The sequence below is a fragment of the Polyodon spathula genome, chromosome 11 (assembly GCF_017654505.1).
Source record: "Polyodon spathula isolate WHYD16114869_AA chromosome 11, ASM1765450v1, whole genome shotgun sequence".
Taxonomy (NCBI): Eukaryota; Metazoa; Chordata; class Actinopteri; order Acipenseriformes; family Polyodontidae; genus Polyodon; species Polyodon spathula.
This window is the reverse complement of record NC_054544.1, coordinates 11,899,963-11,926,561: the sequence shown is the minus strand read 5'-3', so window position 1 is coordinate 11,926,561 and position 26,599 is coordinate 11,899,963. Positions and strand designations below refer to the sequence as shown.

Genomic DNA, 26,599 nt, shown 5'->3' with positions numbered 1-26,599 from the left:
CGTGAACAAGTCTGTCTGGAAAACTAAACGATGGTGGAATTATATTTTTAAACGTGGGTATGTACAGTTTGACCTCGTTAACAGTTTGCACCTACAACAAGTGAGGTCTGAACTGCTTTTTGTACATTCAGTTTAAGAGTGCCAGCGAGGTTGCAATGACGTAATACACGTGTCGCAGAGGACACCTGTTTAATACGAGCAGTGCGTGAGTCAGATACTCGAGTCGAGGAGAGAGAAAAAAAGATTCTTCTGCAAACTCAACAGAGAAAAACTGCAAGAACCTTTGGAAGAAGGTATCTGTTAGTACCACACACCATAAACTGGTACATGGCATTAACATGTTTCTGTATTTGTTTGTTTTTACGTATCTAATTTTTAAGCAGTTGCAAACTATGTTTTACTCGGGGAGGACCTTTCGAGAGGTATTTATTCTATAGTGTGAAGTTCGACTTTTTTTTTATTTGTTACGTTTTCTAAGTGCATGCTAAGTCATTATATTTCGTGAATGTAGCTGGTGCTAAAAGCGTAATCGTAATATAGACAACGTCATTAATTACTGAATTTGTAATGCGCATTGAGAGTTAATTTGTGGATTGCTTAACATGTAGGTTATCAGGCCTTGGGTACATTTCACTCCATGTATTTTACCAGCATAGGGTTCATGTATGCACACTAGTTACAGTCTTTTAATAAGGCAATAAACGTGCATGTGTTTCATAATGTTTTAATTGAGGAAGGCAACATAACTGTTTAATTGTTTCTACTGTTAGGTCTACCGGTATATGAAAAAAGTACTCCCCAGTATTTGTGTTTTATGCGTTTGTGATAGATTGATTTAAACTGTTTAAAAGTACAGTTATGATGCATACTGTAATGATTTACAATAATTGCAAATAGTGGAAGTTATCAAACTAATGAAGTAAAATTAGAGGACACTTTAATTGTACTTAATGACACGTTTAACCACCGGTAAGGGAAATGGGAAGGGTATAGCACCTTTTTGAAAGACGACAGCTGAGTTAAACGATGTCCCAAATCAAATGCACATCACCGTACTCTGCAGAAGCACAATACTGTGCATGCAGTATTGAATACATTTCAGTATGTGTAAATAGCTTCTGACTTGGCTGCCCAAGTCATACCTAATCCTAATGACTGCAATCTAACAAAGCTTGTCTTGAGTCCTAAGTAACATGTAGTATTTTTATGATGAAGTTTGGTTAGAATATTCTTTAACAAACGAGTCATAATCTAGGAATATATGGAGTCATCTGTCTGCCTGACATTTACATTTTTAAATGTGCATATTGTAGATGTAGGCCATTGTGATTTACTTTTTAAATTATACTTCATATACTGTACCTCTGGGTCAAATTAACTGTTTTTAACCAAGTGATTTCATAATGAATTAAATGCTTGAAAATATGGCTACTCTCCAGCTCCTTTAGGTTAAAAGCTGGAAGAGCAATGCGAGTAATGCAGTGATAAGCAGATGGTTCTTCCAAAGAGGCAGTGTCCTGTAATACACCCACATGTTATACTGGGTGATAAAACAATGGTATAAACACTCTCCATATTTACTGTGTTGCAGCCAAGGCACTGTTCTTCCCATGGCTGTGAATAGCACAGCTGTTACACTACCAGGAATGTTAAGGAGAGAGTTCTCTTGTCATATTTTCAAGGCCTTTTATTGAAGGCCCACCCAATATTATAGCATGTAAACATAACTTGCATGTTTGCAGTAGGTTAATATAAAAGCTAGTTTGTTGAAATATGAGCCACAGTTAGATATTTCTCTTAGGGCTGGTTGAATGCCAGTCCTATTACTATCATATTGCCAGAAGAATGTTGGTGTCACAGTTGGGATTACACTGGGGCTTGCTGGGGTTAGGCCCCAATAGCTCAATAATGAACAACCATAGCTTTATAAAAATGTCAACGTTCTTGGGGAACGGGTCAAAGCCCCAGTTGGCAGTTCTCTTGTCTGCAACACGTTAAAGCTAGATCAGTAGACCGTCTGTATTAATAAACAATTCCTACAGCACAATAATACAAGCATTGGGAGATTTAGGGGGAAATATATCATATTTCCCTGCAATTGAGGTTTGTACAGGAAATGTTGCCCCTCGAAAAGAGGGCATGATTCATTATCCCCATACATTTATCACTTTTGTTTTACTCTTACCATGGTCTTATTGGTACTATTTTCTTGTAGTCCCAAAATTTTATAAGCAAGTGCAAGTATCAATTTTCAAACTGCAAAAATTCAAATCTCTCCCAGTCCCCGTGGTAATGCAGGGCTGTCAGCAGTTCCATCTGCAGTCTGGAATTAGAGGGAGCAATAATCAATTATCGTGATATTATTGATAATTCTATTATTGGTGTTAATCTAACCCTATAAAGCACCCGTGCTACTTCTACTTTGTGTTCCTTTTACTTCCCGTAGGCAAGTGATTTGTCCATAAAAAGAAGCCCGCTGAGGTGATTTAGTACAACTAATTATTGTGCACCTTTTTAGCAGTTAATCCTTAAAAAAATGCAATTATCATCCTACTCGTTGCTAGCCAGGTTCACTACTGTGTATCACCCGATTATAATTTAAAGAGTGCCCCTTTTAATGTAAACACATGGTTAATCTGACCAATTGTTTATTTGCCAATTCTGCCGCCTTGTTATTTGTTTATGAAATAAACATTGTGTAGTGTAATGATTACACCTTTTACACAGGAACATAAAGAAGATAAAGCTAAAAAAAAAATTGGTTTGAGCTTGTTTCTTCATTGTGAGATAATGTAATTTAATTAAGAAACGGTCATGGTTTAACAAGGCTAATTATAACTTTATTAAAGGCAGGTGTGGAAAGAAGTAAACTAAACAGTAATTAAATGGGCAATTAATTTAGCTTGCTTGCTTACTTTGGGAAAACCCCGCCTTGAGCGCAGTACCTTAGTTTCAGTTTTTCAGCACAGAATAATGCAGTACTTTGCCAATTTGTTGCCGTCTTTTTTGCTTTTCTTATTCGCTACGTGTTTATGACTGTGGCAATATGATCTTTAATGGTAACGACTCGTACATGATCAATCGAATGACAGCAAAACTTGCAGAATAATATCCCACCATCCTCATCTAGATGATCAGAAAATTATTTAACTCTTGTCTTTTGCTGAAATGTTGCATTTTTTTCTTTGTTGGTGCAGCCGCCATGTTGAGTTTCAGAACAAAGGCAAGTTGGCTGGGTGTAGCGCAAAAAAGAGGAGAGGAGATAATTGAATTCCCAAAATGTCTAATTCTAGGGCCCTATGAAATTAGCGTTGTGGAGAACACGGACGGAGTCGCAGAATTCAGAGAAAAAAACGGAATTAGGCATCCAAGGACATTACCAGAAAATCAGTTTAAACAAAATATATATGTATATATTTTAAAAATTACATTACAATAGCATGTTGTTTGTATGACAAGAGGCTTCAAGAAACACACATCATGGGAACGCATGATAAAAACTATTTTTTCACCTCTCAGCCATCATACACGACCGTGATTTTAACTGTAAAAAAGCGCTGCGCCTCCTGCCACTTCACTTGCGAGCTACTGTTATGGCTTGGGGGGGAAATGACTACCTGTAAGTTAATCTAAGCAGATATTACTGTAATGACTACTGCAGAATGTACAGTCTCTGCTGCATTTTTTTCTGAAAAGTTCTCAGGGAGATATTACTAAGTGCCTTTTTTTAAATTAGAATAAATCAGAGTATTTAGGCTTTTATTTACATTGTCATTAATTATTAATGAAAACATTTAATCTATTTTGAAATGTTAGAGTTCAGCTTGTGTTGAAAAGAAAAACTACTAAAAAAAGCCTACATTTAGATTTTTTATTTTATTTACAATGTTCCTAGTTTGTTTCTGTTACATTGTGCCAATGTGTACCCTTTTTTTTCTGAAAGCACTTTGATTAAAACCATTTAGAAAGGGTTTTTTTATGTCATTTTTCATGCATTTCTAGCTTCATCATTTCTGTCAATGTATCAAACACTTATGGTTATTATAAAAAAACAAACTAACTAACAAATTACAGATTTTTAAAACGAAAAAATCTGAAATCCGGAAAAAATAAATCAGAAAATTCAAAATAATAAAACGGATTTCATAGAGCCCTACAATTCTGGTCCTAATGCCTGATTTCACGGTTCAGTGATCGTGGAAAATCAGTAGCTCTACCAGTGACATCAGCTCTAGGCCAGCAATTATAATTGCTATAACATTGTGTATTGTAGAACAATTACAGGGTTTTGCTGTGAAAATTCTGTTGATTACTGATGTCAGAAAACAAGTAATTGTGCTTTAGAAGATAATTCTGATAATACTTTATTAAAAACAGAAGGAAGCACTGTGTTGTTTACCAAAACCTGATGTCAATTAATATATATTCCAAGGAGTTTCTTTAGTTTTGCTGAGATTATAGTTTAGTGTTTAAAAATACGCATGAATAAATACTATCATATGGCCAAGTAAGGATACGAATTTGCAGAGGCCTGGTGAAATGAAATAGCTGTATGAACCAATCATGCAGCGATCACTAGAAATGTCATGGTGACCTGCAGATGAGCTTAACAAATGCTAGAGTGGATAGAAATGTATTGGCGGGGGTATCTTGGCAAAGCCTCTTGTTGATGAAACAGAAAAAGAACTGGGATTCTGTCCTTAACCTGAAAACTAAAAAAACTGTAGTAAACCTCCTGACATACTGTGTAGTGCCTTCTGTTTATGCAAGTTTATTTTATTTTATTCTTAAGGAAAACAGAGGATTGATACTGCAGGATACATGGAGAAAGGATGCTAAGAGATGTCTGGAAGGCAGCAAATGATGGCAGCAAGGTATAGTATGATTGAAGAAATGGGTAAGAAAGACATTCAGTGATTAGCATTGCCAACTTTAGATTATTAATTAAACTCCAGTTATAGTACATTAATCTTGTTGAGGCTGATTAGGAATACTGTAGTTATTATAATATACTTTATACAATATAGATATTAATTTAACCAGGAACTAAGCCATGAGGTATTGTGGGAAGCCAATAGGGGAGCTAAATCTTACCAGTACCAACTGTGTTCTTTTTTTTTCTTTAATTAAAATAGTGACAGTATTTAGATATGCAACTAGTTGGGTCAGTTGAAATAGAAGATTTCCTATTAAATGCAATTAGTTACTAAGTCAGATTAGGCTTTCATTGAGACAACAATTCTTGCGGCATTTATTTTGCAATGTCAGTTACTTATGTCAACGTGTGCAATAATGAGCATAGTTATTTGCATTGAAGTGTAAATGCTATTAATTAATACATGCATGTTGTAGAAAATGTTTTAATAAGTTAGGATTGAAAAGACAGTACATCTACATTTCTATTTAACATTGTTCATTTCAAATTACATTTTACTTTCTCATATTTTGGTCACAAAAGAGATCACTTTCTGCCTATTCTTTGTGCTCCTTCCTTCCCTGTGAAAGTGGGTGTTGCCCTAGGACCCTGAAAATACAGTAATACCACTTTATCATGAGTGGCACGAGGGCAGTTTAGAGTTTAAGAAAGATACATAAAATAATTGTTAGGTGGTGGATGGTACTAAAAAAAAACCCCAAAAACACTTATTCTAAGTACTACATAAGTAAAATGCAAAGCACTGTTAAGATATAAGAGGTAACACAATGAATTCCAGTTATTTCCAGAATTGCAGTACCACATGATGATGGTTGATGCTGGCAGGTATTATTAATAGTTTAGTATCCGTCCATTAGAAACTTACTGTATTGAAAATCTGAAACACGAAATGGATACGCAATCGCCAAACTCTCATTGGTATCATAACAGACCTATTATATCTATTCATAACATTTTGACAAAGTTATTGCATCATAGAAAGGGTTTTGTGGCTTTGTGGTGTTGGATATGAATATGTTAACTGTAAATGTGCTAGCTGTGCTTGTCTTGGCAGACACTTTGTCATAGGCTGAAGCATTGGGCTGTTGGATTGCATGTCAGATTTATCTCTGCTTTAACTCTGTTGGTTGATGAATCACAGCATAACTGCCAAGTCACATAAATCCATGAAGTGTCACAAGGGGCTGTCTATTGTTATGTTATTAGCGTGTGGTGTCATAGCAGTTCAGTCAAACTCACAATAGCTCCTACGGTAACTCTAACTATCCTGATGCACCACTTTTTTTCCCAATTGTAATAAAAATAAAAAAAAAAAAAAACACATTTATGGGTGTATAGATTTTAAATTCCCAAACATTTAAACTTTAAAATATTTGGATTGTATTTGAATTGGGGGGGGGGGACATCCCAGGAAGCCCTTATTTTTATATACCGTATTCCTTCGAATTTAAGATGCCCTTGAATTTAAGACACAGCCCACATTTCCCACCCTCAATTTGAGGAAAAAATAAAACTTTAAATAAATATGCATTTACAAAGATACAACCTCAATTATCGCATATGGAGGCAGTTTGCGGCCGTCTGCTGTCACAGAGCATTACAGTTATGCGCTGCTTCTCATTTCCAGTCATGATTACTCACATCTGTGTTTCTCCCTTTTTGTAAACTGTGTTATTACTTGGCATGTGGGGTCTGATCAGCATTTCCGATCTGTCCAAGCTGGTACTGTTTGTTAGAAAAGCTGAAATTTTAAAAGCTTATCTTTGAATTCCTCAGGAAGCTAATGATGACTCTTTGAAAATGGCTGCCTGTATGTCACGGATGATTCGAGACCGCAGTAACGTTTTGGTTTGTCTTTTCTCGGCAGTCAGTCATGTTGCTGTTTGTGTACTTGGGGATTTTTAATTTGTATTTTTAATACACACATCACTACTGTACTCATTTACAACGCAGGCTATTTTTGAGAAGCAGAAAATGGTTAAAAAAATTTGTCTTAAATTCAAAGGAATATGTTATATATGTTACACTAAGAGTCAGGATTTGGTCAATCACAGACAAAAATAACCATTTTGCAGTTTGATTATATCACTTTACTCAAAGATCGAAGAAGCTGTCTGTTCTTTTCTGTTTCGTTCTTTGCTTCTTTGGTATTTTAAATAACCTTTCATTGTGTTCTTTGATAATTTGTAAATATGACAGTGTTCAGAATAATTGAGACCTGATTTGATGATTTCTGAATGCAAACTAGACAGATTGTTTTTCAGTGAGTTGGTGTCTGATTTGCAGTTACAGGAAGATTAAAGAAAATAATTCCCTTTATGGTCGGGATTGTGGGATAAAAGCCTAGCGATATCTCATCTACCAACTTGATGAGGGTAAAAACCACCAGCACCATATATCATACCGGTAATCAAGTTTGCTTAAACCTGTATCTTTTTTTTTGCAAGCAGCTTTATAGTTCTTTTTGTTGCTCATATTCAACAGATTTTTTGAATTTATTTAAAAAGCAGTGTGAAAAAAGGGGATTAGATGTCTTTTGCAAACATGTTTTAATTAGCAAAGTAAAACCTAGCTTTATGCCATCAAGAAATGCACTGATTCACTGATGTGAAATTAAGGGAAGAAACCTATTACACAATTGTATTTGATTTGAATACAAGTACAAATAAAAGTTGATGTAATGTCTTGCTATGCCATAAAATATTTTAAATTATATTTATATACACACACAGTATTTAGTGTATTTATTGTCATCAACATATTGCAGTACCAGGGTAAAGCATAGCAAGTTATGGTAATTTACAGATACATATTAAAGCTATATAATACATTGTTTTGGAATTGACAAAGTAAATATCAAGGTCACAGGCCTGCTGTCTGCAGTGATATTGCAATATAAGATTTCAGACTGTGACATAAGGTGTCAACAACCTTTTTATATGGCATGTTGAAAAGGTCAGGACTTACAGTGGTTTGATGGAATGTGCACTTTCCAGTTCACACAATTATATAACTACTACAATTGACTTTTGAAGTTTTTATAAAGCTTTTTATTCCAGTTGAACACTAATGTTTCCCTATATTTTGATCACAGACGTAATGGTAACAGCAGTCATAATACAGTTGCTTTCGAGATTGTTCATTGTGTGTCCAATATTACCAGTATTTTCCTGCAAAACAGAAAACATACATGCATTTCTGTTATTATACTTCCAGTTATTCTTTCCTTTACAGTGCTGCCACATACATTTGTAAATGTAGCCCCATGGTGCCCAAACGGTTTTTTATTAGATACCACTTTCCAGATTTAACAGCTGTCCACCTACCCCTACCAGCAGACAGGGTTTATTTTAACCCCTTTAATACCAAAGCATTGTATAAAATGTACACATTATAATACACATGAACACGCATAATATACGACTATAATAATAATAATAATAATATATTTAATTTACGTTTTTAATTTTAATATACGTTTACTTAAAAACTTAAACAATGGCTTAATAATACTACTCACCATTAATGTGACAGATAAGCTTGTTTGTTCGAGCATAGGCGCATAATGTTGGGAGTGATGGGAGATATCTTGAGTCGTAAGTTGTTTTCTACAGCATGACGCTGACGATACTTTGATTTCATTGCAGTGAGTGACGAAAATCCGCTTTCACACAGGTAAGTTGTAGCAAACGGTATCAAAACTTTTACAGCTTTGTCCGACAATTCGGGGAACTCTGCTTGCATTTGGATCCAAAACTCAGCCAACTGTTTTTGTTGGAACTCAGTCTTTAGTCCGTCCGCAAGGTTGTCTTGTTCTTTTATTGACAAGTCTTGCGGCATGGGTATTGCAGAGAAATCCAGCTGTTTGCTTTTTCCATTGGGGGAAAGTACTCACGTAGTTGCCTCGCTATTTCAGTGAGATGTTGTTTGATGTCACCTTTAACACTGTCTTGCAACTGTAGTTCATTCGTCGTCAGGGATTCATGCATGCTTGGGAAAATTTCAGTGTTGTTTTTCTCCGCACAACAAACCCAGAATTCTTGCTTTTTTTTTATCATTGCCTCAATTTTGTCCTGGACGTTGAAGATGGTTGCACTCAGCCCTTGAAGTGAGAGAGTGGGAATGGGTGGTCTGTAAAAAATACCTTGACCTCAGAGTGAAGTTCAAGGAAACGTGCCAGTGCCTTGCCCCATGAAAGTCATTGCACCTCCGTGTGGAGCAATAGATGTATGTGCTTGCTTCCCATCTCATTACATACAGCGGAAAAGACTCTGGAATTCAGAGGTCGAGCTTTTATGAAGTTTACCATCCAGGACCTCCTTTAAGTTGGTAGGCATGCCTTTGGTAGCGAGTTCTGCTATGTATACTGCAATGCATTCACATCGCATTGGGACTCTGATCCACGTCACTACTCCACTATGCCTACCAGTCATTGCCTTTGCTCCATTAGTACAGATGCCAATACATTGTGTCCAGATGATATTATGTTCATTTATAAAGCTGTCAAGCACCTGGAAAATATCCTCACCTGTTGCTCTGGTAGGCAATGGCTGGCAAAACAAAATGTCCTCCTGTATTGCACCTTCGTAAACGTACTGTACGTACACCAGAAGTTGAGCTAAGCCTGCCACGTCTGTGGATTCGTCCAGCTGGAGAGCAAAGTACTGGCAGCTGATTACACGGTTCGCTAATTGAGTTAGGACATCATTGGCTATGTCATCAATTCGACATGACACTGTGTTGTTTGATAATGGCACTAACTGAATCACTTTTTGGACCGTCTCCCCAAGCATAGTGCTTACCATGTCTGCAGCCGCAGGTAATAGTAGTTCCTCTGCTATGGTGTGAGGTTTTGCTGACTTTGCAACTCTGTAACTTACTAAGTATGACGCTTCAAGGGCCTTAATATTTTCATCTGCAGCAGCAGCAGAACGTAAAACTTTCTTTCAAGCCATTAGCTGCGCAGGGTCTGCTTGAAAAATTCGGGTGGTTTGTCCTTGTGTTGTTCATGTTTTGTTTCCAAGTGTCTGCGTAGAACAGATGGTTTTAGGCTGTTATTCGATAGGACTTTGCCACATAAAACACATTGTGGCTGAGGGTATTCACCGGCTCCAGTCCAAGTAAATCACATTTCTAGTCAGTAGTTGTCTCGCCAGTGATTTCAGAAAGTGCGCTGGTACTGGCAAGACAGCATTCATTAATTCGCTCATTGCTCTTCTTTTTAATTGTACCTGTCTTTAACCATCTGTCCATTTTCACTGGCAGATATTGCTATTATTGTGTGAAAAGAAATATACAAGTTCACCGAAATGAGAAAAAAAACAACTTAGTTCTGAAATCAGTTACTAGATTGGACTGTTGCTGGGCAACTGAAACCACGCTGTACGATGACTGGCGGTGAGAGGGCTCTGGACGTCATGTATGTCTCTGTGTTCTCATTGGTACATCTTGAATTAAATTAACTACCTCGTTTAGCAAATTCCAACAGTTTAAAAGCTTCATCGTAGAAGCCTATTAAGAAAATCAACCCCCCCCCCCCCCCCCAAAAAAAAAAAAAAAAACATATAATCTGCCATTACACAATTTCTTCCACGTACCCACCCAGAGATCTCTGACGTACCCTTGGGGATACGTGTACCACAGTTTAGGAACCACGGATGTAGCCCATAGAACCATAACTACCAGTAAAAATAGTTCACCACTGGGTGTCACTGTTGCTCCATCCACAGTTTATTTTATAGGAGCAGAAAATTATAACTTGAAAGACACTCAATCTGAAAAATAACTTGACCACACGTGTCTGTCATCAGTATAACACTATGTAACACAATTTTTGTTCCTGGGTAGTAAGTGTTATTTCCTAATTGCTTATGCCTCAAAAGTATAGAAAATGGCTATTATTCCCCACAAACTTTGCTTTTGTGACCAAGACAGGTAAATTTCAAAATATCACTATTTCTAATGGGAAAACGGGCAAATGTGTGTCTTTTCGTTCACATAAAGTCGGAAAAAAATGACATATGAATCCAAATTAACATGTATTTATACTAAAGTAATACAAAAATGACTACAAAAGATTTAGAAGCGAGTAGTTTTTCGAGATTTACGATTATACTGTAAATACAGTATAATCGTAAATCTCGAAAAACTACTAGATCCAAGGATGTACCAGTTTACCACACACCCAAACGGATCAATACACTGACTACAGCAGCTCAACCAATAGGCTCTGTGCTTCCTAAAAACATCCTCGTTACCATTTATCTATCTATTCTGAAGAACGTAAAAAATGTGTCATGCAGTTTAATATTTCGTCCCCTGCTAATACCTTATGGATTTCCCAGCTGTTTCAATAAACAAGTTAGGCATTTGGTAATAACCAGCCAGGCTGAACCACTGCAAAACCAACTATATATGAAACTTTGCCTTTTTGGAGCCTAGGACACACACGAGCAGCAAAATGCCACACGTATCGCTCACCTTTTATTTCAATTAGAGTGAACATTGACAAAAAAATGACTTTGCAGAAAAGTATTGCAGCGGCAAAATTTTAGAATGGCAAAATATTGCTCGGTGAGCTCAAACATTTTCCTGCAGCGGCAAATCTGGGTCTAGCTAATCAGGTCCATGGTGTGTGATACGTCATGTCTTGATGAACTCGAATATCCATCAACATGGAGGAGCTACTGATAGCTGAAGTTTCTCAGCATCCTGAGCTATTTGATTATAATAATAAGAATGTCAAGTACGTTGGTTATGGGTCTATTGAATGATCCAAAACAAACAGGGCCTACTAACTGCTTACACCCTGCATTAATCCAGCTACTTGACATCCTGTATCATTTGTCAGATATACATGTCAATTAATTAACGAGTTGCCAGCCGACTGATTATTGTGTATACAATTGCGAAGAATGTGATCCCCTTTTTTCTTAATAATAGCAGCTCCTATACAATGTATAACCACAGATACAGTACTGCAGTCCAGTCTGGTTAAGTGCAATGCTGGATATATAATATCTGTTTCTTTGTAGAAAAAGGCTTTCAGATTGTATCCCAAAATAAATATCATATTTTACTTACATATCCTTAGGTAAATAAAATGCAAATATTTCTGAGTGGTGTTCTAATATGAGAACTTATCACGTTAGGTCCTAATAAAAATTTCTGGGGGTGGACATGGTCGTTCACTCTGGGTTCAAGCAGTAAAAGTTCAAGAATTATTTCTGTTTTTTGGGTTGTACAGCGCTGCAAGGTGGTGTGCCGTCTTGTTTTAATTTTTTTATTGCCGCCTCACTTTGCTGCCAGCAGGCGGTGCTGCGTGTCTCGTGTCCTAGGCTAAGCCGAGGGACTTGCATACCGGACTTAAGTGTAGGAAGCATGTTTTAGTTTGAGAATTCAGGGTAGCACAATTTGTGACTTTGGGAGACTTTGTAATGAAGCCTGGTTTTGTTTCATTACTATTTAGTTACTTTTAGTACATCCTTTTTTGTAACTGAAATAGGTTGTCATTTTTAATAAGTTGTCTTTTTTGGTAATACCTTGGTAATATCCTTTTTTGAATTGGGAGAGAAGGTAAACTGAATATAAATAGTGATAATCTCCAAATAACTGCAAAAAGTAAAATGTATAAAATACTTACATTGCATTGTGGAAGTCAGAAGTACACAAGACACCATAGCATACTACTGTGTGTGTGTGTGTGTGTGTGTGTGTGTGTGTATGTACATATATATATATATATATATATATCTATATCTATATCTATATATATATATATATATATATATATATATATATATATATATACAAAGAACATTGTAAGATAATATTTCTTCTTGCTGTGAGACTTAGCATTTTGTTTTGGCCAACGGTTTACTAGTCGTTATGTAACTTTTGGTGATATTTTCCTAAAGTATAGGATGAGTTTGTACTGACACAGCTGTTACAAAAAATAGATTTGTCTCTCTGCTTCTATGCATGTAATTAGAAAGTATTCACTTTGACTGATACCAGAAGAATGTGTTTTAAGCCACTCTATTTTTAGTTAAGTCATGCTGCTTTAGCAGTATTTTCCTGGAGGTCAAATTGTGTTGCTCAGTGGTTATACCACACAAATCCTGTGTAAGTTGAAGGGATGCCCAAAATCTTGCTTTAAAACACATGTATGCATTAAATTAAAGTAATGCTAACAACGCGTTTCCTTTTTAAATAAAGTGGATTGCAAGCAGTACAGCCAATGTCTTGCTGTTCTCTTCTCACCACGTTCTCTACACATACAGTACAGTAATTATGTCAGGCTGAATGGGTAATATGAGACCCATCTATAACTGGTTCATCAAGAAGTATCCCCATTTCAGTGCCTTCACATTGCAAGTGCATTGCTGGAACAGGCATCAACAGATAATGCAGATCAGACTGATTTCCATTTAAATAGTAAGTGCAACTTTACCAAACATGAATAGCCTGACAGAAAAGCAGTTTGTTTGAGTGGATTGAGAGTGGCTTGCTTGCCTATTTCTCTGGTTCTCAAGAAGGTCAAACACTATCTTGTGGATGCAAGCTGCTTGTTCGTGACTTTTTTTGACTGAAAACTTTGGAATTTTTGAAGCTGCAGCTTCTCAAAGAAACTACATAAAGCAAAGCCCAAGGGACCTTGATCTTCAGTCTCGAAACTGCATGCACACTATAAGCGTTAATATACAGCATTTACGGGGAAGTATTTTAAAGTAGTTTTACAGAGCAGCCTATGTGGTAGGGTTAAGTAACCATGACCTATTCAATGTTGAAGAGAGGCTAGACCTTTTAAATATACTGGAAATGAGAGTCAGTGTATACATTGGTGTGTACCAGGTGATTGGAGAGCTTTCAGAAAAGTACATCTGAGGCAATAAATTTTGTAAATTGTTGTACAGTAAAATACATATTACCATGTACACCACTGCAATTTATTGGAATTTAATGGAACATTACATTGGCAGGTAATTGTAATATTTCACATGTATCTCAATTTAAAAACAAAGTAATATTTCTTTTAACAAAGATTCTGAGAAGCTATATTTTTTAAAACATATTATTCAGTTTTTACAGATTGAGAGACAAAGCTTTTAAAATAGGTAGCTTTATTGGGGGCAATAAATGTATTCTAGTGTTCTGTCTTAATTCCAAAGGTCTGACTGCTTTTTCTTGTGCTGATTGATTTCATTGCACAATTAACAGTTGTGTATTAATTAAACAATTGATTAGTTAGAGGTGCACATTTAAACACTGAAGGGAAATGTAATAGAAAAATGGTTTACTTGCTACTATTTTCCCTCTGCCTCCTTCTAAAGTGCTATTTTTTGAGGTCCAGCCAGGTTGCTGTTTATTAGTAGCTGCACAGGGCACTGGATCCCTTGACCTGTAGGATGGGTACAAACACAATTAACATATAAATGCTAAGTCTGATTTTTTCACTTATTATGTACAGTGATGTTGTTTATATTCGATCTAGTATCTTTTAAAAAAAAACAAAAACAAATATAACATCCCTTGTGTACACAATTAATTTTTATTTATTCAGACTGAAAAAAATGAGGTTGGTATTTTATGTTTCCTTAAGTGAGAAACGTGCATGGCAGCCTGGATAATTGCTTACTGAAGGAGATATTTGCAAAAATCAGTGAGCATTATCTGATAGCAATTAGCTTCTCACAACGCCAGACCACTTCCAAATAAAGATTACTTCAACTATGGGCCAGTAAATGTGGTTTAACTTACGTTCATTATCGTTCAAGTATACATACATTTTAAGAAACTTGTAGCATTAGCAATGGTTTACTTAAAAGTTTCAATATAGTTTTGAGTTTAAAGTACAATTAGTGACTTGGTGCAAAGTCCATGATAAAGAATCAGTTGGTTTACAGTCAGTCTTGCCAGATCTCATTACAGTACGCTTCATACCAACAACGAAGAACCTTTTATGTACGTTGCACTGTGCAGCAGTACAGCACCTCCAGGTAGTGCCAAAAAAAACAAAAAAAACAAGTGCGTTCTATAGTGACAAAGGACATTTCTGGAGTTTAATATCAACTGTGAGAAAGCAATGAAGGCTAATTTAAGAGACATCACTTTAAAAATAACTTTATTGTGGAGGATCATGTTTTCATAGGAGGGATCATTTATCCTGCTTTAGCAGACTAGCAGCAAATTAAGTTCTGAGGTTAAGCTGCATGCAGAGGGCACAGGAGCTCAATGTGTTAACAACAATCTCTGTAGTACTTCTGTTCTCTCTGATTTAGATGATGCATTGGATATAGACAACCTGATGAATGATATGAATAATACACTGAAGGACTTGTACACTTCTGGGAGCCTGGGAGAAAAAGCAGCTATTTTTCGAAGCTGCAGGAATAATGCTAGCGGGTTTCTCAGTGCACCGTTGATACCTCTGCGTGCACCCCTATTACCACCAAAACTACAAGAAAGGGCAGCTCTTTTCAAGAGAAATAGGTATGGCCAGTTTAATTACTATTAAACATCTTATTAAACACTTTTTTTATAGGGTTTGTATGTGTGTATTTTAAATGTCCTTCAACAGATACTGGAGGAGAATATCTGTCAAAGGGGGTGTTTTATGTGTTATTTTATACTGCGAATTGATTGGGCTATTCTAGATTATGCTAGTCACAGCCTGATATCTACTGTTATCTAAATAACGTGGCAATCTGTAGTTCTATGTACCTGTAAACCGTATAGGTCAAAGATTGATTTGATTTTAATATGTTTATCACTAAGTCAGCTACAGTAATGCACATTTTTTAAATTTGATATTACCATCTGTTTCTTTCCAGTAAATACTAAGTAACATGTGCCATGGAGCTCTGCTCTTTCTCTGTAGAGCAGTTCAGCTACCTGTGGCACAACCAATCTGGTTGTTAGTGAGACTGTCGCAGCCATACTGTCTTCTCCTCCTTGCATAGTTTCTTTTTTCTTGCAGTCTAACAACACACAACTTTTTTTTTTTGCATTTATTCATTTTATATATGTCCTGAAATGCTGGAGACCATGATTGATATATTATTTATGAAAAGGCTGATGCCTGCCAAGCATGATAAATGAGATCTACGTGTACAATCCTGTTAATTCTGATAATTTGCAACCATTTAAAAAAAATAAAAAAAAAGGCTCAGATGATATGACAGATTGATGCTAAAGTGCTTTTGTGGTTGCCAATACACACCTCTCCTTGTGTGATGGTGTGTGTTGACTTTTTGTTTTTTTTGCAAGCAGAGGTGGAGGAGGGTTGTGTTTGAGAAGGTAGAGAAATGATTGCAGATCTTTGTCTGCTAACTGTACTGAGCCGTTTGCTGCCTCTGTGAGGACACTGATCATGCATGCATTTATTTATCTACCTATCCTATATCGATGGATTTGTCTGTGTGCCTTGTACAAACAAATTCATTGGAATTTATTTTTAAATATGTTCCTAGTTCTGCTTTTTTATTTTGAGTTACATTTTCTTGGAATAGATTTAAATTCTGTTTTAAGTACATTTAAAATCTGGGATAGACAGACCTGTGGTCATTTTTTTTTCTTTAAAACAAAACCTTTTCTATTTAAACTTTAGAGGTTATGCCAGAGAAAATAGCCAACATGCTGGAGTGTTTTTGATTCGAACTGATGCAGGTGAAAATCTGCTTTCATGATTAGTGTTTGTAACCCCAGGAACTGTCCCTTAAAACTTTGAAATAAACAACGTAAAGTTTATTTATTTATTTATTTTCTGAATCTGTTGTGTTTTTTGAGGTGTTAGTCTTAATTTTAGTTACACTAAAATAAAGTTTTAAAGGCATTGAGAAATGCTTCTATTTGGAATTTTTGTCAAATAAATGCAGGGATGGAAATAAGACTCCTGTTGCATAGCAGTTTCACCCATTACAGGTTTTATTACAAGCTTAACTAGCCACCATGTGTCGGTAACAAGCTCAGAAGTGTCTCATTAAACTCATAGTAAACCAGGAATTTCTTAAACTGCTATACAGTGGGAGTCTTGTTTCCATTCCTGAATTGTATACGTTTCTTATATATTAGGAATGAGTGTTTTTATAGTTGTGTCAGCTGTAGTTATAACGTACACCCACGGGTTGGGTTGCCTTACAGCCTATTTAATATGCCTGTGTTAATGATGTCTGAAATGGCTAAATTAATTTCATTTAAACATCAAAGAGTAATTACCTTTCATTGCTCACTGTGACCTACATTTAAAGTAGGTGGAATAACGTCTTGCAACAAATGTCTAAGAAACGTTTTAACAAATATTATTAAAGGGTTCTACATTAACCATGGCCCGGCGGCCCGGGGGTCGGTAGAGATCGCAGTCTGGCCGGTAGTTATGAAGCACCACAGGCCCAACTGGGCTGGTTCCATTTTTTAACTGTATAATGTAGATTATGTAATATTCCACATTTTCGGTTTTTGTCTTTAAAAACATTTCTCAAGAATTGCTAAGAGTTTATTTTATAAATATTAAAATAGGGATAAAATCATTATTATATATATATATATATATATATATATATATATATATATATATATATATAATACACACACACACAGTACTGTTCAAAAGTTTTAGGCAGGTGTGAAAAAATTTTGTAAAGTAAGAATGCTTTCAAAAATAGACATGTTAATAGATTATATTTATCAATTAACTAAATGCAAAGTGAGTGAACAGAAGAAAAATCTAAATCAAATTTATATTTGGTGTGACCACCCTTTGCCTTCAAAACAGCATCAATTCTTCTAGGTACACTTGCACAAAGTCAGGGATTTTGTAGGCATATAGTCAGGTGTATGATTAAACAATTATACCAAACAGGTGCTAATGATCATCAATTCAATATGTAGGTTGAAACACAATCATTAACTGAAACAGAAACAGCTGTATAGGAGGAATAAAACTGGGTGAGGAACAGCCAAACTAGCCTAACAAGGTGAGGTTGCTGAAGACAGTTTACTGTCAAAAGTCACATACCATGGCAAGACTGAGCACAGCAACAAGACACAAGGTAGTTATACTGCATCAGCAGTGTCTCTCCCAGGCAGAAATTTCAAGGCAGACAAGGGTTTCCAGATGTGCTGTCCAAGCTCTTTTGAAGAAGCACAAAGAAATGGGCAACGTTGAGAACCGTAGACGCAGTGGTCGGCCAAGGAAACTTACTGTAGCAGATAAAAGACACATCATGCTTACTTCCCTTCGCAATCGGAAGATGTCCAGCAATGCCACCAGCTCATAATTGGCAGAAAATAGTGGGACCCTGGTACACCCATTTACTGTCCGGAGAAGTCTGGTCAGAAGTGGCCTTCATGGAAGACTTACGGCCAAAAAGGCATACCTCCGACATGGAAACAAGGCCAAGCGACTCAACTATGCACGAAAACACAGGAACTGGGGTGCAGAAAAATGGCAGCAGGTGCTCTGGACTGATGAGTCAAAATTTGAAATATTTGGCTGTAGCAGAAAGCAGTTTGTTCGCCGAAGGGCTGGAAAGCGGTACACGAATGAGTGTCTGCAGGCAACAGTGAAGCATGGTGGAGGTTCCTTGCAAGTTTGGGGGTGCATTTCTGCAAATGGAGTTGGGAATTTGGTCAGAATTAATGGTCTCCTCAATGCTGAGAAGTACAGGCAGATACTTATCCATCATGCAATACCATCAGGGAGGCATCTGATTGTCCCCAAAATTATTCCGCAGCATGACAATGACCCCAAACATACAGCGAAAGTCATTAAGAACTATCTTCAGCGTAAAGAAGAACAAGGAGTCCTGGAAGTGATGGTAGGCCCCCACAGAGCCCTGATCTCAAAATCATCGAGTCTGTCTGGGATTACATGAAGAGAGAGAAGCAACTGAGGCTGCCTAAATCCACAGAAGAACTGTGGTTAGTTCTCCAAGATGTTTGGGCCAACCTACCTGCCGAGTTCCTTCAAAAACTGTGTGCAAGTGTACCTAGAAGAATTGATGCTGTTTTGAAGGCAAAGGGTGGTCACACCAAATATTGATTTGATGTAGATTTTTCTTCTGTTCACTCACTTTGCATTTTGTTAATTGATAAATATAAACTATTAACATGTCTATTTTTGAAAGCATTCTTACTTTACAGCATTTTTTCACACCTGCCTAAAACTTTTGCACAGTACTGTGTGTGTATATATATATATATATATATATATATATATATATATATATATATATATATATATATATATATATATATATATATATATATATATATATATATATTTACATGTGTAATATGATGCGTAGCAGTTCTGGTTTCTGATTGATTAATGTCCCTGGCATGTATGATGAGCAGAATGTGCAAGTTAAGGCCACATTTTCCCAAGTTAGCTGGTACTTTGCGAACCTTTGGGCAATGGCTGTGCTGACAGAAATAGTATCTATAGAAGGTATGAACATGACATCAGCACAAAACAAACCATGTTTATTCACCTTATCAAAAAAAGAAAAGAAAATTTACAGAACTAGACTGTCCAAGCCATCTGGTGACGTGTCAAAAACCACACTGGACATTTCCATCAGTGCATTCAATATAAGTTTACCAACTAAAGCATCATCATTTTCTGTCAAATATTTATGATTAAGATTGTAGGCGTTAGGCAGTATTTTAGCTGATGGACAGACAGTACTGTCAAACAAAGACACTAATACACACCTCTCTGCAGTAAACAGTGGCTGTCCAGCAAAGCACAGCGCTCTGACAAACTCATTAATATTCTGTGCGCATGTAAAGGACGCACGATTGCTCGTCTCTCAGTTCACTTTCTTGTTTTAGTTTAATGGGTCGCTTACTTTCAGTATTTTCTTTTATTCGTCAGTATGAACATGTACCTCAGTGCAGCAGTATTTGCAACGCTGTGCATTCTCTGCCCCATCTGGTCCACTTCTGCTATTTGACTTTTTGTATACTTCGAAACATTTGTTTTTCTTTTGAATATTCATAAACTGATTTATCTTTTCTCCCCATTCCTCACTCACTGAAAATATTATCTTTTCATGCAAGTATTTCAGTTTAGTTTTTGATCAAGCTAGTTACTACTCCCAGTACATGCCACAATCAAAGTTGATTGGCCAACAGAATCAGGTGATAATGTGCTTGTGAACAGAGAACCAAATGTGCCACGCTTGATCCTCTGACGTCTAAACGTACAGTACCCTGAAAAAGTATTTCCCCCCGTCTGATTTTTTTTACATTTTTGCCTATTTTTGACACTGAATTTTTCAGATCTTCAACCAAAATCTAATATTATATAAAAGGGACCCTGAGTGAATAAATAACGCAAAATTGATACTTATTTCATTTATTTATTAAAGAAAGTTATGCAACACACAATGAGCCAATTTGAAAAAGTAATCTTCCTCTTATGCTCGATAACTGGTTACACCACCTTTAGCAGCAATAAGTGCAACCAAATGCTTCCTGTAGTTATTGATCAGTCTCTCACAGTGCCGTGGAGGAATTTTGGCCCTCTCCTTCATGCAGAACTGCTTCAGCAGTGACATTTGTGGGTTTTTGAGCATAAACAGCCTGTTTCAGGTCCTGCTTACTATGGAATGCAGTGTTTGGTTTTTGCCAGATATAACTGGGCCCAAAAGTTCCACTTTTGACTCATCTGTCCATAGAACATTGTTCCAGAACTCTTGAGGATCATCCAGGTGCTTTTTGGCAAACTTGAGATGAGCATTCATGTTCTTCTTAGTGAGCAGTGGTTTCCGCCTTGCTACTCTGCCATGAATCCCATTTTTGCACAGTGTGTTTCTGATGGTGGAGTCATGAACACTGACCTTAGCTGAGAGAGACCTGCAGATCCCTGGATGTTGTTGTAGGTCTCTTTGTGACTTCCTGGACAATTTTACACCTTAAAACAAAAACACATTTACAATTACTCCCCGGTGCAGGGGAAAATTAACAATGAAATAACTTAAATAATTAAACAAAATTATGTGTTTTTGGCAGGGGGCATATTAACCCCCTCCCTGCCGTGTTACAATATTTGTTACTACAGATATATATATGTGTATATATATATATATATATATATATATATATATATATATATATATATATATATATATATATATATATATTATATATATAATATATATATATATATCTCGGGCCAGTTCAAATTGTATCTGGGCTAGTAAGAACACAGTCTCAGTGTCCCAAGGAGCAGTAGTTAAAAATCTACATGGAGAATCCTGTTATTGAGAAAAAAAATGGGCAAGAGGTTCTGAAGATAGATGAAGATAGCTTAAGAGAGTCATTTTTTTTTCTTTTTTTCTTAATATTAATTTGTTCTGTACCACATTTTGCTACACAAATAGTTTCACAATGTTTTTGTTCCCATTTTGTTAAGGATCTAAGTGGTAGAGATCTTTGCTCTTGGCATATGTTTTATTTCGAGTTACCACCCATGCTCCTGTTCTTTTAAATTGTAGTTACCCCTTTAGCTGAGGTGTGCTGCCAAGATACAATTATTGGAGGTTAAGTGGTTAAAGGATTTTATCTCGGTGCATACTCTATGGCCAATTTAATTTGTTTTTGCATTTTGAACAAGTACATTATACAATAATTTGAATGTATTATATCTTATATAACTGTATTGGTGACACCATTTGTTATGTACAGTAATTTATTGCATAGTGATATTTGAAACATGTTTTTCATACAGGAAACATGAAGAGGGTGAGGAAATGCTGGAAGCCTCAATTCCAAATCCTTTTCCAGACCTCTTCACCTCTGCAGTTTCATCAATAGTCTCAGAATGCTTATTACCTTGGACCAAAAAAAGTAAAACTCAGGTTTGTAATATTAAAGTTTTATACAGACAAACTGTTTTATTTTGGCACACATGAAAACAGAATAAAGAATCATATTTACAAGCTTATTGGAAAATGTATATTAATAACACAAATTAGTAAACATCATATATAACAGTATACATAATGCCTAATATAGGGCTGCATAATGTTTTTTATTGCTATTGTACTGTGGTAACTTTTGGTAATGTTAGACATGTTAATCATATTGTCACGTAGAATTGATTAGATCAAGAAAACACACAAAAGGACAGTTGTTATTGTTGTTGTTAATAATAATTATATATATTTTTTTTTTTTGGGTGGTGGGGAGAGGGGGGTCACAACCTGTTTTAAATCTCCACATTTTGTAAAATTACTTTACACTTACTTTAAGCATATAATGTGTATCAGTAAATTCAAAAGCCCAATAAACTTTGTATCCCTAGAGAGAGAACACAAACATAACTTCATTAAGTGAGGTTGACACAGCAGGAGGAAAGGGAGGTTTCAGTTCTGAGTGACTGTTCTGTAAACATTATGAATTCTTATTCACCACTGCTACACCCCGCTAGACTTTTCCTGCATTTTTTTTTAACGCAAGAATGTGAACGTGAGAGTATATCTGTACATTTGTTTTAAGTACTCGCCCAGAGGACTACAGAGACACAGACATCAACTAGTCCTTATTATTTAATTTGCCTCAGGCAAGCTCTCTCAAGTTGCTTGGGGATCGCTTATGGACAGCAGTTTTCAAGTCTTTCCACAGATTCTCAATAGGATTCAAGTCAGGACTTTGACTGGTCCACTCAAGGACATTCACTTTCTTATTCTTAAGCCACTCCAGTGTAGCTTTGGATCATTGTCCTGCTGAAATGTGAATTTTTGCCCCAGTTTTAAGTCTTTAGATGACTGAAACAGGTTTTCCTCTAGTGTTTGCCTGTACTTTGCTCCATCCATTTTTCCTTCAATCATAACAAGCTTTCAAGTCCCTGCTGAGGAGAAGCATCCCCATAGCATGATGCTGCTACCACCATGCTTGACTGTAGGGATGGTGTTAACTGGGAGATGTGCTGTGTTGGGACTGTGCCAAATGAAACGCTTGACATTTAGACCAAAAAGTTCCCATTTGGTCTTGTCTGACCACAGCACCTGTTGTCAGATTTTTTGCAGGATCACTCAGGTGCTTTGTTTTAAACTCCACGTGGGCTTTGAGATGGCTTATTTTTAGTAATAGCTTCGTTCTTGTCACCCTGCCATACAGCCTACTTTTGTGAAGTGTTCTGGATATTGCTGACTGATGCACATTTTTTCCCCATCACAGCCACTGAACTCTGTAGCTCTTTCAAAGTAGTCGTTGGCCTCACAGTGGTATTCCTTATCAGTTTCCTCCTTACCCGGCTGCTCAGTTTGGAGGGACGGCCTGATCTAGGCAGTGTCTGGGTGGTACAATGCACCTTCCATTTCTTGATGATTGAGTAGACTGTGCTCACAGGGATATTCAGAGATATTTTTTTGTACCCTTCTCCTAGTCTGTGCTTTTCAATGACTTTATCCCCGACTTGCTTTGAAAGCTCCTTGGTCTTCATGGGTGACTCCTTGGTCACTTTGCTTGAAATTCACTACCTGACCAGGGAACCTCACAGAGACAGGCGTTTTTATTCTGAAATCATGAGAACCACTAGTAGTGCACAGAGACAGAGACCATTCAACTAATTGTGTGGCTTGTTAAGGTCATTTTGTGCATTAATTTAGGTTTGCCAGAGCAAAGAGTTTGAATACTTATGCAATCATGACTTTTCCATTTTTATTTCATATTAATTACACTATGTAACACAATTTTTGTTCCTGGGTAGTAAGTGTTATTTCCTAATTGCTTATGCCTCAAAAGTATAGAAAATGGCTATTATTCCCCACAAACTTTGCTTTTGTGACCAGGACAGTGACATTTCAAAATATCATTATTTCCAATGGGAAAACGGGCAAATGTGTGTCTTTTCGTTTACATAATGTCAGGAAAAAAACAACATATGAATCCAAATTAACATGTATTTACACTAAAGTAATACAAAAATGACTACAAAAGATTTAGAAGTGAGTAGTTGTTCGAGATTTACGATTATACTGTAAATTATAAATGAAATAACTACCCAGGAAAAAAAAAAAATTGTTACACAGTGTTATCTATTTAGTTATTTCTTTTTGTTTTTTCTTTGAATGTGGAGTAGGTTGTGTATATAACGCATATTAATTCCTACTTCAAAGTGTCATGACTGCAAGCTTTAAAGCAACAAAATGTAAAAACTGTGAGAGGGTCTGAATACTTTTGCAAGGCACTGTGTGTGTGTGTGTGTGCGTGTGTGTGTGTGTGTGTGTGTGTGTGTGTGTGTGTATGTGTATATATATATATATATATATATATATATATATATATATATAGATATATTATATATCTATAATATATATTGTATATAATATAAATCATTTTTAATAGATAGAGAACGAGAGACATAGACACATACGTCGTTTGATATGTCATACTATATAGCTATATTTCATAAGTCATATTAAATACTATATTTCATATGTCATACTATGTAGCCTAAACAATACATAATTACAGTGTTTACAATGAAGTATGCCACGTTGTATTTAAATAATACATGAATGGTCTCCACACATTGATAAAGCTTTCTCCTCCTCCAGTAGAAGCTGCTCAGTTTTTAGTGAATGAATCATCGACCTGTCCCTTTCCTCTTTTAGATATAAACAAGTCTTTGTTTAAGGTCTTCTGACAGAATGAATTGGTACAGTAGCTTCCTGCAGTTTGTCTCTTGGCAGCATAGGAATTGTACTCATTAGTAAAAGATATTTAATTAATAGCTCTTGTCTCATTTTAATGTGTTTGTCTTTGAGTATATCTTGGGTTCTGTGTTTTAGCTGTTTAACTTCAAATCATTTTTCAATACATTTTTCAGTTCTCTCTTTTTCTGTTCCTAATATTTGTATGTGTAAAATATATTCTTGATTGTAGCTGTATTTACTTCCGCGCTGTATTCTAGCTATCTAGCTACGCAATAAGAGTAAACATAAGACAGAGCCCAGGTTGAGCACTGTGATTCCTGTCTACAGCAGTATGAGTCACATATAAAAACCAAGTGGAACCAGGTATTACTCATATAAAAAAGAGTTTAATGATCAATCTCCCCTTTTAGTAAATAATAAAACAACAATAAACTCATTATGTATCTTTTTTTATAGGCAATAATAAAAATGACTTGTCACTGTCTGCTACTGAAATTGTTTACTTATGGATAAAAACTCCATCACCTTAGATAACTCTGTGAAGTTCATTAGTTTGAGTTTAAACCTTTGTACCCTGTTTTGCTGCAGAAGATTCGACTGTGATCGTCAGTGTCACAGTCTACTTTTATTCTCAGAAACAAGAGGGCACTGTTCTTCAATAACTAGCAATGAGTACAGCTATTTCATCAACCTAAAAAGGGGTTCTGCAAGCCTTGACTGACATATATTAGTAGTATTTCAAAATGTATTGAATTGATGAGCTCAGACTAAAACTGCCACTTTTTTTTTAAGTTTCATGCAAGGTACTATTTGGAAAAAAACTGTTATGTTGGGAAATATCAGACTAGTTAGATACTCAAAGCCAGTGGTTTTCAACCTGAGGTACGCGTACCTTTACTGGTACGCGACAGGCTTGCCGCTGGTACGCACCAACAGTTCTTTATGACGATATGATTCCTCAAAAATGCTCTCTCAGTCGCACCATCGTAATGTATCAATCTGTTTGTACCACTGAATCAAATAAAAATACAAATACGGTTGTGTATTGCACACACGTGCCATTAACAAAATGCCATGGAAACTAAAATAAAGAAAACAATTAACAAAGGGCTGTAATGCAGCAAAAAGTGCAATAATTAAACAAACAAGGAAGTGAAAAGGTTACTGAACCAAACTGGAAAAAGTTATCTTTGTGAACTCCAAAAAAACAGAGTTCTCTTTTGCCAGTTCAAAATCGTAGTGCCTAAATAAAGCTTTGAGTCAACACGAATAGATTTTTTTTGTCTATTGCGTCTTGCATCCCAGATATAATAGATTTAGTTACATTGTTTACCATCAGGAGTTTAAGTATGATTTAATTGCACAAGATTTCCTCATTCAATGATGAGCTGATAATATCTCTTCACCCAAAAAAGCAGGCACAGTAATCTAAGAGCACCGTTACCATTATGTAAAACAGTCTGTAGCGTGAGTTTTGTACTACAGCAGGGTCAGCTGTTGCAGGGAACACAGAGTTTATTTCTCAAACTGACCATTTAAAAAATGTGAAAGCAGAACACACAGAAATAGTTGGGACTGTAATTAGGAAGTGTGCTATGTACTGCAGCTTACTTGATTGCAGTAAACAAAAAAACAAACAAATCTCCATTTACTAAATTACACTCTGAGATTGTGCTGATGAAAACACTGTGCATTTTTTTTTTTTTTTTTTGTTCCTGGGTAGTAAGTGTTATTTCCTAATTGCTTATGCCTCAAAAGTATAGAAAATGGTTATTATTCCACACAAACTTTGCTTTTGTGACCAGGACAGTGATATTTAAAAATATCACTATTTCCAATGGGAAAACGGGCAAATGTGTGTCTTTTCGTTCACATAAAGTCGGAAAAAAACAACATATGAATCCAAATTAACATGTATTTATACTAAAGTAATACAAAAATGACTACAAAAGATTTAGAAGTGAGTAGTTTTTCGAGATTTACGATTATACTGTAA

At 36.0% G+C, this 26,599-nt stretch overlaps 1 protein-coding gene across 4 annotated transcripts in view; it reads left to right on the top strand.

The window, feature by feature from the left end:
- The first annotated feature begins 209 nt into the window (after nt 1–209).
- LOC121323706 (growth factor receptor-bound protein 14-like) overlaps nt 210–26,599 on the top strand; it is a 66,308-nt gene continuing 39,918 nt past the window's right edge. Inside the window, exons 1-3 of one of the 4 annotated variants that reach the window (XM_041264914.1) lie at nt 210–293; nt 4,793–4,874; nt 21,672–21,801. In XM_041264914.1, coding sequence (XP_041120848.1) covers nt 4,843–4,874; nt 21,672–21,801 — 162 coding nt within the window. In that variant the 5' untranslated portion in view covers nt 210–293; nt 4,793–4,842. Of the gene's footprint in view, nt 324–4,791; nt 4,875–15,155; nt 15,428–21,671; nt 21,802–26,599 lie in introns of those variants that run through there. The other 3 variants (XM_041264913.1, XM_041264911.1, XM_041264912.1) reach the window with 3 other exon arrangements.